The sequence below is a fragment of the Microcaecilia unicolor genome, chromosome 4 (genome assembly GCF_901765095.1).
Source record: "Microcaecilia unicolor chromosome 4, aMicUni1.1, whole genome shotgun sequence".
NCBI lineage: Eukaryota > Metazoa > Chordata > Amphibia > Gymnophiona > Siphonopidae > Microcaecilia > Microcaecilia unicolor.
The window spans coordinates 358954507-358968522 of NC_044034.1; the positions used below are offsets into that span (position 1 = coordinate 358954507).

At 48.7% G+C, this 14016-nt stretch overlaps 1 protein-coding gene and 1 long non-coding RNA gene across 3 annotated transcripts in view; one reads left to right on the top strand and one right to left on the bottom strand.

The window, feature by feature from the left end:
• Window positions 1-14016, bottom strand: part of REPS2 (RALBP1 associated Eps domain containing 2) — a 198940-nt gene that overhangs the window by 115608 nt on the left and 69316 nt on the right. For both annotated transcript variants that reach the window (XM_030202300.1, XM_030202299.1), the window contains exon 3: window positions 6427-6584. In XM_030202300.1, coding sequence (XP_030058160.1) covers window positions 6427-6584 — 158 coding nt within the window. The remainder of the gene's footprint in view (window positions 1-6426; window positions 6585-14016) is intronic.
• On the top strand, window positions 1152-10707 carry LOC115469539. The gene is made up of 3 exons (XR_003942026.1): window positions 1152-1162; window positions 6679-6683; window positions 10617-10707. It is a non-coding gene; the product is annotated as an uncharacterized LOC115469539 (long non-coding RNA).

A 14016-nucleotide genomic window follows, 5' to 3' on the forward strand; every position in this document is an offset into this window, starting at 1 on the left:
ATACCAGAGTCTGACCATTTGTTCTGTATGTACAAGTGAGGGGCCGGGAAGAGAGAAAACAAATGCTCCACACATATTTATAGGGTGGCGTGAAGAGCTGTTGCTGTCAATGAGAACTGGATTTTGATAGGTTGTGGAACCTGTCAGTCAACCAACATAAGTGCTACCCAAAGTTGGTACTGCGCCATCTTACCAGACATTTTTTCAGAATGGGCCCAAAAAAACAGTGAGCAGGTGGGTCCTCCTGCATTCAAGATTCTTGCAAATGTCACAGAATTCAAATCGAGATATGGGAGGCTGGTAGCTGGTTAAAGTTAACCAGCAAATTATCCCCAGTGAACCTTTAACCAGATATTCAGAGAACTTATCTGGTTAAGTTGGGCCACCAAATACATCTGGGTAAAGTCAATCAATTAATGTTAGGACAGTCACTAATAGGGGCGTAGCCAGACCTTTCATTTTGGGTGGGCCCAGAGTTTGGATGGGTGGGCCTTCCAAAATCCCCCCTCCTTTGTCCTGCATTTTTCTCCCTCTCCTCCGCTCCCAGATCCAGCATTCCCCCCCCCCCCCTTCCCGAGGCATAGGAGCCAACTTTAGAATTATTAGGGGTGCCCAGCATCTTCATTCTCGCTGAAACTACCCCCATTACCTCAGTACTTTTGACAGCAGCGATGTACATCCACTGCCTGGCCAGCCCCGCAGGCTTCCCTCTGCTGCGTCCTGCCAGGGAGGAAACAGGAAGTGATGTCAGTTAGGGCAGGGCAAAAGGAAGCCTCTACGACTGATGGAGGAGGTGGATATACATCACTGCTGCTGCTGAACAATGTGCTGAGGTAGAACAGAGAAGGGAGATGCTGTGGAGCTGCGAGTGGGAGGCAAATGCCAGATCTGGGTGTGGAGGAGAGGGAAATGAGGCAGCTGCTGCTGAACTGTTTTGGAGGCCAGTACAGGGTGGGCCTGAGCCAGTGGCGTTCCTAGGGGGGCTGACACCCGGGGCGGATCGCCGATGCGCCTCGCCCCCCCCCCGGGTGCAGCGCCCCCCCCTGATGAAAGAACCCCCCCCGGGTGCACGCCGCTGGGGGGGGTGCCGTGCGCCTGGTGGCCCGGGGCGAACCGCCCAACCGCCCCCCTTTGGTACGCCACTGGCCTGAGCCAAGAATTGGTGGGCCCATGCCCCCCAGGCCCACCCATAGCTACGCCACTGATCACTAATGTGACTTCTTAACCAGTCAGTTTTAACCAGACAGTGCAAATATCACCACTACCCAAGTACAGTGTGCCACACCCTCAAAAATCTTCCTCCCCTTCTACTCTTATCTGCTTACATTTTGTCTTGACAACTCATTACGGGCTGCAGTGTTGAGAAGCTATGATTTGTCCAGTTAACTCCTGAAGTTATGCAGACAAATCTTGAACTTTGACACCAGAGGTTACAAAGAAAAGGTCACATCACCGCAGGTCCTTGAAGATTCAACTTACCATGTAAGTGAGACCACTGAGGGCTGTGAAATCTGGTCTGACAGAAGGTATAGGATGAAGGTGAAAGGGGATAGACTCAGGAGTAATCTAAGAAAACATTTCTTTACAGAAAGGGTGATAGATGTGTGAAATGACCTCCCAGCAGAGGTGGTGGAGACAAAGACTGTATCTGAATTCAAGAAAGCACGGGAGGGGCACAGAGGATTTCTAAGGGAGAGGAAGGGATTGTATAACTTAATTATTGGTATGGGTGCAGAGCCGGCCCAAGGCAAGATGCCACCTGAGGCGGAGCTAACATCCTGCCCCTCCCCTGGGCCAAGATGCTGCCCCCCCCCCCCCCCCGGGCGTTTTACCACATCACAGTGACGATCCAAACACGGCAGCGATTCCCGTATGCTGCCCTGCTGTCACCAGCACCCGCCTCTTCCCTTTACTGTTGCTGCCTGAGCCTCTGACGAAACAGGAAGTTACTTCAGAGAGGCGGGCCGCAGTAAAGGGAAGAGGCGGTTGCCAGCGGTGACAGGGCAGCATATGGGAATTGCTGCCACTGCCGGGTTTGGAACATCACCGTGATGAGGTAAAACGCCACAAAGCCACTCTCCAAGATGCCACTCCTGATTGAGTGCCGGCTGAGGCCCCCGCCTCAGGTGGCCTAATGGTCGGGCTGCCCCTGTATGGATGGGCAGACCGGATAGGCCACATGGTTTCTAAGAGTCATCATTTTCTATGTTAAAGAATAGAGCAGACAGAGAGGGTAATACGGCATACACAGAGAGTATACAAGCAAAAAAAACGCACAACTGGGCCTTCAATACTGAGACAACAGGAGTCCTTTATTGAGAGATGACCCAACACGGGCCGTGTTTCGTCATCAACAACTCCTGCCTCAGGGGTCTAATTATAAAACACATATAATGTAGAGTGACAGTCTTGCCCAGTGATGGGCAACCTTTTGAGCTTGGTGTGTCAAAATTCACCAAAAAACCGAGCATAACTCGGGTGGTATGTCACTTCAAGAAAAATCACTGCTACTAGGACCGCCCCCGGGCCCCCCCTACCCGAGATCGCTGCCCACCTGAGGTCGCCGGGCCCCCCCTCCACCCGCTACCGGGCCCGGAACTAACCTTAAAGCCTCCTTTCACGTCGCAGCAAGCAGCAGCAGGGCAGACCTCTCCTCCTTCCTTCTGTGCTCCACCCTCGCGGACATTACGTCAGGCGAGGTCAGGACACGGAAGGAAGGAGTGGCCTGCCCTGCTGCTGCGATGTGAAAGGAGGCTTTAAGGTTAGTTTCCGGGAGCGAGGAGGGAGGGCAGACCACACTGCGGCGGCCCCGCGTGTCATCGAAAATGGCTACGCGTGTCATAGGTTCGCCATCAGGGGTCTTGCCCCATCCTTGGCCACCTTTAAATCTAGACTGAAAGCCCACCTCTTTAACATTGCTTTTGACTCGTAACCACTTGTAACCTCCTCTCCTCCTTCCTGTACACATTAATTGATTTGATTACTTTATTTTTTGTCTATTAGATTGTAAGCTCTTTGAGCAAGGACTGTCTTTCTTCTATGTTTGTGCAGCGCTGCGTACGCCTTGTAGCGCTATAGAAATGCTAAATAGTAGTAGTAGTAGTAATATAAAATTATTCTTAAGAAATAGAGATTGGACTATACATAAACAATATGTATAATATAATAAAAAAAACATCACCATAAAAGATCTGTATAGAGGAGACACTACAAAATCAACAAAAATAAAAAAAATATATCAGTATAATAATTAAAGGAACATGCATAAAAAAATGATAGATAAGTCAACTCAAGTGTAGTATCTAAGTTAACTGTACTCAGTTGTGCAAACAGGAAACCAAAATTGTAAGCTTTGGGCTTAAGGTATTGCGTCAATGATGAGAACGAACAATAGTAATTCTAGATTTCACGTTACTATATGTATTGTATAATCACATATTGAGAAAAAAATCTTTAAATAATTTCATAATTGAAGTGCAATGATACAAGGATTTATTTTAAAAGCATAGCAGAGAGGGAGTCTCAGAATTAATCTTAACACAGTGCATGTAGACGGCGACCTTAATCATTAGTTTATAGCCGTTAATAAAACGCTAAAGTGTGTTGCAGTAAAGCACTAGGGTCCGCTCAAAATATAATAGCGGCGATCTCACACGCCTAGAGCCTGATAGTTCCTAGTCTACCAGCAAGCTGACGCCATCAGTAAATAAGTTATCTATATGCTGCCAAGGTAAATATTGACCATCTGGTGCTTACCTCAAACAGAGGAAATAAAATCTTTCAGTAAATGTCGTCTGTCCACAAGGACAGCCACGATATTTTGATGAAACTCCTGTAAAAACGCCTTTGGTCAAATGAAAAACTGCCAAAGTGAGTGGGGCGGGCTTGTCTTTTAAACAGAGAAAATGGCGCCAAAAATGGTGACGTAAGGAGTGACGTACGAAGATACAGACGCATAAATAACCTGTAATTGAATATGGCAAATAATTCAACATTATACTGCAAGTTAAACTCATTTTCAAATCTAGATGTGTTAATTTAAACTATCACTTACCCTTATTTTAAATACCAAAATATTTTAAAATAAATATGACACACAAAGTCAGCACTGTATTACAATTCATATTCATATCTATATTTGGTAGATTTATTATTTATTATAATTGGATATAAAGGATTATTTTTCATGTGTATTTGGTATCTGACGTTTGATGTCTTGATTGACTTATCTATCATTTTTTTAATGCATGTTTTTTTTAATTATTATACTGATATATTTTTTTAGTTTTTATTTTTGTTGATTTTGTAGTGTCTCCTCTATACAGATCTTTTATGGTGATGTTTTTTTATTATATTATACATATTATTTATGTATAGTCCAATCTATATTTCTTAAGAATAATTTTATATTAATATTATTCTTTTATTTATTTTTATCTTCATGTTTATGTCACTCTACATTATATGTGTTTTATAATTAGACCCCTGAGGCAGGCGTTGTTGACACCAAAACACGACCCGCGTCAGGTCATCTCTCAATAAAGGACTCCTGTTGTCTCAGTCTTGAAGGTCCAGTTGTGTTTTTTTTGGTTTGTATACTCTACGTTAAAGAATCACAGAAAACACAGAAAGAAATTCAATGTCAGGAAGATTCTCATGTTTTTGAAAGTCACATTGGTAATAAGAGACTATTTTTTTTTTTTAAGACAAGCATGTCGACCCTTAGAGTTCTGCAGGGTTTTACTGACTTTCTTTTTAACTCAAAAACTTCCAGACAAACACTTACAGGCAGATGATCAAAAGCCCCGCGCTGTTCCATACAGCGCTCTAAAATAGCGCTGGAACAGTGCGGGGCGCTATTAGACCTATGATCAGAGATAATTTAAGCAGCGCAACTATCTCTGATCATGGGGTAGAAGTGTGGGAGAATTGTGCCTGAGCATGCGCTCAGCACAATCCTCCCGCACTTGTTTGACAGGTCTGGGCTGGAGACCAATGAAAAGAGAAGGACGCCCATCTTTAAATCGGAAGATGGACGTCCTCAACTGCCCTGTTGCAGGGACGACCAAATTTCAAGGGGGTGTCGGAGGTATAGCTACGGGGCAGTTGAGGATGTCCAAAATTTGGCCGTTTTGGCAATGGGCAGTTAAGGACGTCTAAAATTGGATGTTTCTATGAGAAAGACGTCTTTCTCATAGAAACATCCAATTTTGGATGTCCTTAACTGCCCATTGCCGAAATGGCCAAATTTTGGATGTCCTCAACTGTCCCGTCACAGAAACAGCCAAATTTTGGACGTCCTTAACTGCCCTCGGTGGCAGGTTTGTTGTAGGGGGGAATGAGGGCCTGCCAGCATGCAAATGCATGCTGGACAGGGCTCACCATTCTTCCCCAATGATCTGCAAACCCTAACGCCAGCTCAGAGCTGGCGTAGGGTTTGTCGCGGCCAGCGACCCAATCTTTGGCACGCTGGATGCTGATCATTGGGGATGAATGCATTAAACGCTGATTAGCATGCATTTGCAAGCTACTTGCGCTAAGAGCCCTCGAGCGCGCTGTTTCATGCGCTCGAGGGCTCTGATCATGGGGCGGTAGCAAACGCCGGCGCTAGTACGGCGCTAACAGCCTCTAGCGCCGGCGTTTGCTTTTCATCATCTGCCTAACAGAGCTGGTGGCAGAGGGGAGTCCTGAACTCCTCAGTCTAGTGCTGCAATCACTTGGCCCCCTCCTGCTTCCTGTGACTCTTCCGTGAGTAACGAATAGTAACACAGTAGATGAAATACCAAAATATGTGTACGTAATCTTGAGCTGTCTTTACCATTTTCAGGGCACAGACCGTAGAAGTCTGCCCAACACTAGCCTTACTTTCCAACTACTGGATTTGTTGCAGAAGGGCACAGTTCACTGGCAGGGCTGCCAAGAGGGAGGGGCAGAGGGGGTAAAATTCCCCAGGCCTCCAAGGGGGGCCCGGCACCGGGGTCAGGCCGCCAGCGCTGCAGTCTCCGGTCTCACCTGCCTGCCTCCTCGGCTCCGGGCCCCCCTGCATTCAAAGCGGCAGTCGCAGATCACCTCTCTTCTGGCCTTTCCTCCCTCTGTCCCGCCCTCGCGGAAACTGGAAGTTACATCAGATGAGGGCGGGACACAGGGAGGGAAGGCCAGAAGAGAGGCGATCTGCGACTGCCGCTTTGAATGAAGGGGGCCCGGAGCCTTGGAGGCAGGCAGGTGAGACCGCAGACTGCAGCGGCAGGAGAGCAGAGGCGGGGCAGTGGGGGGTTGGAGGCGGAGCAGCCTTGCCCCGGGCCTGGCCTAGTCTCTCAGCGGCCCTGTTCACTGGGGATTTTGCAGGAGCTATGGAAGACGGTAGACAAACTAAATTTTCCCGGAGCAACACGTTGCAGCATCCACTAAGATCTGAGCCGTCTTTACCTGTTTCTCTCCTTCTACAGGCCCTTTGAAAGAGTTCGTATCCAGGGATGCAGGAGGAACCCGCACCTTAGCGCCATAAACGTCCGAGTACTGAGCTCGATTCCCAGGTCCTGGCTCACTATCAGGCTTCAGGGTCATAAAATGAGGAAGAGGCAGCTCTTCAGTAGCAGAAAGAAAAAAAAGGGATGAAACTCGAGTTAGACCATTTTAGATGGGCAACAGTACGATAACACCTCCAGCCACATTCATGAGCTTGTGTGCAGGCTAGCAAGCTGACCCTTGCTAACAGTATACAACAGTGTCCGATTCCCATGTTCACCTGGCATAAACTAGCATGGGAGGGCACAAGCTCAATGAAAGAATCATTCCTTTGGCAGAACAATGCAATAATGGAGAACAGATACACAGAATAAAACTTTACACAGTGCATAAATGCCAGTGGTTCCCAAACCTGGTCCTGGGGGCATCACAACCAGTCAGGTTTTCAGGATATCCACAATGAATATTCATGAGATAGAGTTGTATGCAGTGGAGGCAGTACATGCAAATCTCGCTCATAAATATTCATTGTGGATATCCTGAAAACCTGACTGGCTGGGGTGCCTCCGGGCAGGGCTGCCGAGGGGGGAGGCAAAATTCCCCGGGCCCAGCCTCCAAGGGGGGGCCCAACACCAGGCCCCGGGGTCTGTCTCTCTTCTGCTCCTATTGGAAACCGGTCACTGGAGCAGGTGAGAGACAGACCACAGTGCTGGGACCCCCCCCCCCCCTTGGAAGCTGGGGAGGAGCAGACGCACTGAAATAGGGGATGGGGCCCCCCCATGTCAGTGCGTCAGCTCCTCCCAGCTTCAGCGCTAAGATCTCATGGCAGCCCAAGAGTAAGTGAGGGGCAGCAGCGGTGGCTGCATTCCAGTTTGGGCCCGGAGGCTGCGTCTTAAGTGTGGGAGGGGGAGCCTGGTGGCTTTGTCTCAAGTGGGGGGGGGGGGGGGCTGGCGCTGCCAGCCCTGCCCCGGGCCCAGCTCTGCCTCTTGGTGGCCCTGTCTGCAGGACCAGGTTTGGGAACCCCTGCTCTAATACCTTTCAGCCCCTTGTAATTCAGACATGAAGCAAACTGGAGATAGCACCAGAGCTGGAAGGAAGGGAGGACGGAGCTGGGAAGAAGTGTGTAGCACAAGAGAAAAGGCTGGAGGTCCTTTAGGAGGCTTGGAGATTGAGAAAGGAGGGGGAGAAAAAAACCTGGAAGATGCTATGAGAATATGGAGGAGGCAGAAGAATAAAAGCCAGACTGGGGAGGGGGGAAGGGTAGAAGAGGCTCAAGGAGAGCAGTCTGGGGGAGGGGAGAGGACACAGGAAAGGATTACGGTTAGAGAGAAGATGGGATCAAGGGTCTTCTCCCACTTCTATCCTCCTGGTTCCCAACATGTGTAACATCAGGCCTGGTTGGAAATATCTGCTATGGACTAAGAGGCAGATGCAGCAACCAAACGTAAAAAAATCAAAATCGTTAAAGTCCCTAACGATTTTTAAAAAACGAAGAATGCACCAAAAAAAAAAAAAGTCACACATGCTCAGATCGGTATTGAAACGTACAATGTATCAAAGAATCACAATACACATCGGTAATCGGCCCCTAAATCATGCGCAGAGCAGCCAAGCGTTTTGCTGGCTGCTCTGCGCATGCTGCAAACGTCAAAACAAAACAAAAAAAAAGCCACAACACATACACGTGGCTACCCGGTCAGCAAAATCCAAAAACAAAGGATCAGGAGGGGGCAAGGGCGCTCGTCTCTTCTTCCCTGGCCTAGGCCCGCCTCCTTCTGACGTTATGTCAGAAGGAGGCAGGGCCTAGGCCAGGGAAGAAGAGACGTCATGGATACTCTGCGACCAACACAACAGATCTTCCTGCCCGTGCAGCGCTTCAGAAAGAGGTGAGAGGCGCTGCTCAGGTCGGTAATAGGGAGGGGGGTCTCGGTGGAGGGGGGTGGGGCACGGGGCGGAAGAATGACGGGAGGCGGAATTAGCTTTGCAAAACACAAGAACAGGAAGGGAGGGGGACCGGGGCTGCTAGAATTTCGCTTTTTCATGGTGGGTGGGAAAGCGGTGGAAAGTGGGGAGCAGCGGGGGGGTGCACGGGGCGGAGGAATGATGGGAGGCGGAGTTAGTTTTGCAAAACAGAAGAACAGGAAGGGAGGGGGACCGGGGCTGCTAGAATTTCGCTTTCTCGTGGGGGGGGGGGGAAGTGGCTGACAGTGGGGAGCAGCAGGGGGGGGGGGCATGGCCGTCCATACAGAACGCTCCTGATGAGCACCCTTGCCCCCTCCCGATCCTTTTTTTATTTGATGTGTTTTCTGACGTCCTTTGGACCAATCACAGCGCTTTTAGCTCTGCTAATGCGCTGGGATTGGCTCAAAGTTTGTTTATTTTTTCACTTAATGATTTTTCCTGGCACAGAGCTGTCCTAACGAGAGGTCCAGACCTCTCGTTAGATTTCCTGCCTTTTTCCTGCGTAAAGGCAATCGGAAAAGGTTAGTGCATCTCGTTTCAATGGGGTTTTCACACTAATTGCTCATCTCCATTCCGTTTTCGTTAGCTGCTAGCTTCCTCGGTAAAAGCCCTTTGATGCATGCAACGGATCAAATTTTCCTCATTGGAGGGTCGTTAAAGGCTCATTAAGCTTTAGTGCATCTGCCTCTAATTCGTTCAGCATTTCACACAACTGTTTGTGCAGAACTTGTCCCAACCTTCCCTGTGTCGTTGTAACTGATACCCCAGAACATGTCATGCACAAGAGTGAATACAAATTTGCTTTCATTGAATGTCTGTGTAAGATGTTTAACAAGTAGTATTTACTGGGCCCACAAACAGGTTCAACATGGAAAAAATGCAGCCATGTAATAAAACACGTTAAGAGCAGTTCTATAAATATATAGTCACCAGCGGCTCTTTGCCCCTTGTCCACACAGACGTGGGAACTGCTGCTAGGGGGTAGGGGGAGCTGTCGGGAGGGGGGGGTCCTGGTCCAGGTCCGAGGGAGTAGTTTCATTCTCAGCTTCAGTTTCTGCTAAAACCAAGCAGCCAGTTTCGGTCGCAGATTGAGTTTCAGCAGAAACCGAAGATCCTGGTTTCGGTCGGGCTCTAACATAGGTACAGAGCAAATTAGCACCTACATGCAGAAGTACCCTACACACTATTCTATAAGGGCACACAGAGGTGCAATAGCATATAACTGCCTGCAAGGAGACCTACAAGCGAGCAGAGCATGGGCAGGAGTCACAGGACACGGAAGTGGCTCCCAATTACATTTACAGTTATACCAGATCTATGGCAGATGTAAATGTTAGGTGGGCTGATTCTAGGCTATGCTAATTTTTATTTATTTTTTTTTATTTATTAGGATTTATTTACCACCTTTTTGAAGGAATTCACTCAAGGCGGTGTACAGTAAGAATAGATCAAACATGAGAAATTTTATTTATTTATTTGTTACATTTGTAAGTCCTTTGAGACTTACACTGTCGGTGTGTGAGAGCTTTGCATTCTATTCGGAGATTTACACCGTCTATGTGCATGAGTTCAGCACTGCCTTACATTCCGAGGCACATATCACACAAAATTTTGGAAATTCATCAGCCTTTTGAAATTAGTCTGTTGAAACCTCCTTTGTCATTGGTGTGACCCCTGACGCAGGTGCGGTAGCACCGAAACACGGCCCGTGTCGGGTCTTTCTTCAATCAAAGTTCACTATTAAAGGATTTTTTTAATGAAAGAACTGTGTTCCCTTTTGTTTTTAAAGGCCCTTTGTGCTGGTTTTTTTTTGCTTACATTTGTACCCCACATTTTCCCACCTATATGCAGGCTCAATGTGGCTTACATAGTACTGTCAAAGGCGTTCCCCAATGAAAAAAATATTTTTTAAAAAGTGCTGTGTTGAATCTGGGTTTAGCACATCTTAACAATTTATTTAGTTAGTTAGTGTTCTGGAATATTCTGGCATTTTCTTTTGGGTCTGCTTATTTCTGTTTGTGTTTCTGTGAGTTTCCACTGAGAGTGGCAAGACAGGAATTTCTGGCTGACCAAAAACTGACAAGACCATTGCCATGACATCCCAACTGTCTTGTTACAAACAAACTGACAAGACACTCCCCCCCCCCCCCCCCGTTGTCATGACATCCCAACTGTTTCTTACTGAGCAGAGGTGTGGCAAGGACACTAAGGCCCTATCACAGGTCTCCTATGTACTTGCAGGACTGCTGATTGGGTGATAAAGGAGGTGGTCCTTTATGAGATGGGAAGGGTATATAAGTAACTGTTCATCTAAAGAGACTCTGAAATAGTCCGGATGGCAGGAGAGTTTCATATCCTTGTCCTATTTCCAGTGGGGGGTACTCTCCCCCACCACCATACAAACTAATTCTCTATAGCTAAGATTCTTTCTTTCTTTCTCTCTGTTCTATGACCATTGTAAGTTTGTAGGACAGTGAGGAATAAAACTTTCCTTCCTATTGTTAGATTCTGTTCCGTAAAACTACTAATGCCAAGAGCCAATAGTATTTCTTGTGCCGTTGCTAGTGAGAAATAAAGATTCCTTTCCTTCTTCTAACGTAGCCTGAGTTTTTTTTTATAAGAATAGCATGACCAAACGCGCAGCCTAGTACAAAACTACCCAAGCTCAGCAGGGCAGATCACTACCTCGGGCGCTTGGTGTGGGACCTATGGCGGTTTTTGTACTCGTATGTCCCCCTCCAGGTGATAAGTGTGATGGAAGCCCAAAGGGAGGCGTGGATCCGTGAGGAGATCTTCAACCATCTTGCCAAGCTTACACCCCAGAAGACTCCAGTTACAGAGGGGTTGTTCAACACTCCATAAGAAAGCATTTCATTGAGGTTGAGGACAGATATCCCACATGCAGATATTACAGTGTAACCCGTACCCTGCCGGGCGGGGCAACTGTAAAGACTGGATGGCCACGAACAAGCGATCTGACTGGTCAGCAGCCATTTCTGGCCTGTTAAATCATTTATTTATTTGTTACTTTTGTATCCCACATTTTCCCACCTATCTACAGGCTCAATGTGGCTTACATAGTACCGTAAAGGCGATCGCCAAGTCCGGTAGGGAACAAATACAATTTGATGTTAGCGTCAAGTAAGGTAGGTTAAGTTTCAGGCACATTAGGGGTCGAAGATAGGGAGGGTTTGGTTATATAGTGTCAATACGATCTTTGGTTTAGCTGTCAGTTCCTTAAAGTGCCACCGGTGTCATTGGCATCAGGCACATGCTCTACTTTACACATGAAGGGAGCATGCGTGTGGTGAGCACGTCAGCAGTGGCACTTTAAGCAGCTGACAGTCACACTGTAGGAGGAGTGGGCTGGCTCCAGATATCCAGAACCCCGTCAGCTAAGGTAATTTTAATTTGGGAGGGGAGGAGTCAGGAGGGAAGAGAAATGGGGTACCTAGTGCTCACCGTAGTTCCGTAGTTTCCCCCCCCCCCCCCAAAAAAAAGAAATGGTGTTCTGGCTATGCCACTGCTGTAAAATGGGCTGTTGCACATCTGGTTATACTTTTTAGAGTGTGTAAGCCAGAAAATAAACACAGAGCTGAGCACAGGCCAGAGCCGGGGCCGAACAAAAATCCAGAAGGTTGTAGGGCAGTGGCGTAGCTATGGGGGGGGCACGGGGGCCTGGGCCCACCAAATTGGCTCTGGGGCCCCTGGTTTGGCTGGCAGGGGTCCCCGACCTCAACCCCCACCAGCTGAAGCGTTTATATGTCCCGTGCTGGCCTTGCACTTGCCTCCTTCTCCTGTTTCCAGTCGCGCCGTGCATGATGTCATTTTTAATGAAACTGAGCGTGCAGTGCACGGCGTGCTGAAAACAGGAGAGGAAGCAAGTAGCATGGGACAGATAAACGCTTCAGCTGGCGGGGGATGGGGACCCCCACCAGCAAAGGTACCTCGCGGCGGCAGATGTGGGGGGGGGGTTGGAAGCTGTGGGGGAGGGGTGGCAGCTGGGGGAGGCAGGGTAAAATGTGCCCCCCCCACACACACATTGGGCTCTGGCCTTCCCTCCCGCCGAGGTCTGGCTACGCCCCTGCTGTAGGGTGTTAAGCCAGGGATTTTATTCTCTTTTCTTTGTTAGTTCAGGAGCTAGGAAGTTTCACTCTCATGCAAAGAAAAGATTCCAGTCCAGGTTTTGTTTTGTTTTTTTTAACTGAAAACAAACCAGGACTTTACTGAAAATCCTGCAACAGGCAGTTGAAATCCTTTCACGATAAAACACGTTAATTTGTAATCTAACTTGATATATGATTCAATTATGTCAGACCCAAATTCAGGGGTATGGAGTAAATTCTCCAGTCCAAATTTTGTAAATCCTGCAGTATGTACATATTTACAGCTCCTCCTCTCCAATACCCAGGACCAGCAAGAGGGGGGGGCAGGGGGGACAAAAGTCCCCGGGCCCAGGTCTCCAAGGGGGCCACGGCGCCGCAGTCCCACCCGCCCTCCATCGTCAACTATCTGCCACTGGGCCGGGCCCCCTGCATTGAAATCACAGCGCCTCTCACCTCCGTGTGAAAGCGCTGCAGGCAGCAGCAGATCACCTTCCTCCTTCGGGCTTCCTTCCCTCTCTGTGTCCCGCCCTCACGTAAGTTACGTCAGACAAGGACGGGACACACGGAGGCAAGGAGTCCCGAAGGAGGGAGGTGATCTGCTGCTGCCTGCAGCGCTTTCACACGGAGGTGAGAGGCGCTGTGATTTCAATGCAGGGGGCCCGGCCCGGTGGCGGACGGAGGGGGGCAGCGGCGGTGGTGCCCCGGGCCCGGCCCAGTCCCTCGGCGGCCCTCCCAATATCTATCCTTTCTGGGCCTGCAGCACTGGTGCAGCAAGCGAATTTCACTAAGGATCAGACCTCCATGTCTGTCCACTCTCTCCCCAAAGGTTGTACCTCTCTAGGCTACTACCTCTGGCTCCAACAGGCTCTCTCCTGTCCTTGCTCCCAGCCCAGGCTGGTTTCTACCGCTTCCCACCTGGAGCAAGCACTCCTCCACCTCACAGTTAATGCTTTACTGGCAGAATCCTCCACCTATTCAGCCTTAGTTTCTCGAGCCCATCCAGGACAACCCCCTCTCTACAAGCGTCCTGGCAGGGGTAGAGGCAACCAAAGACCTTATGCTCTCCCCAACAACAATATTAACTTTAAACACCTTTCCTATTGTCATTCAACAAACAAGAACATTTCACTCAGCACTTTCCCATAAACACTCCCCTTGGGGCCAGGGACGTAGCCAGACAACAGATTTTGGGTGGGCCTAGGCAAGAAGTGGGTGGGCACCAAGGGCATCTTTTACTAAGGCGCGCTCACGTTTTTAGCGCACGCTAAACGTTAGAGACATCCATAGGAATGTATTGGCGTCTGTAACGTTTAGTGCGCCAAAAACGTGAGCGCGCCTTAGTAAAAGATCCTACAAGTGTTCTCCCCCCGCCACCACCCAAGAAAAATCTCAGCTAGTGGGAAAACGCTTATTTCCACTTTGGCAGTCTGCAGCAGGCGTGTGCTGAAAACCGAGCATGTGCAGGTGCCAGTATCGTGCAGAG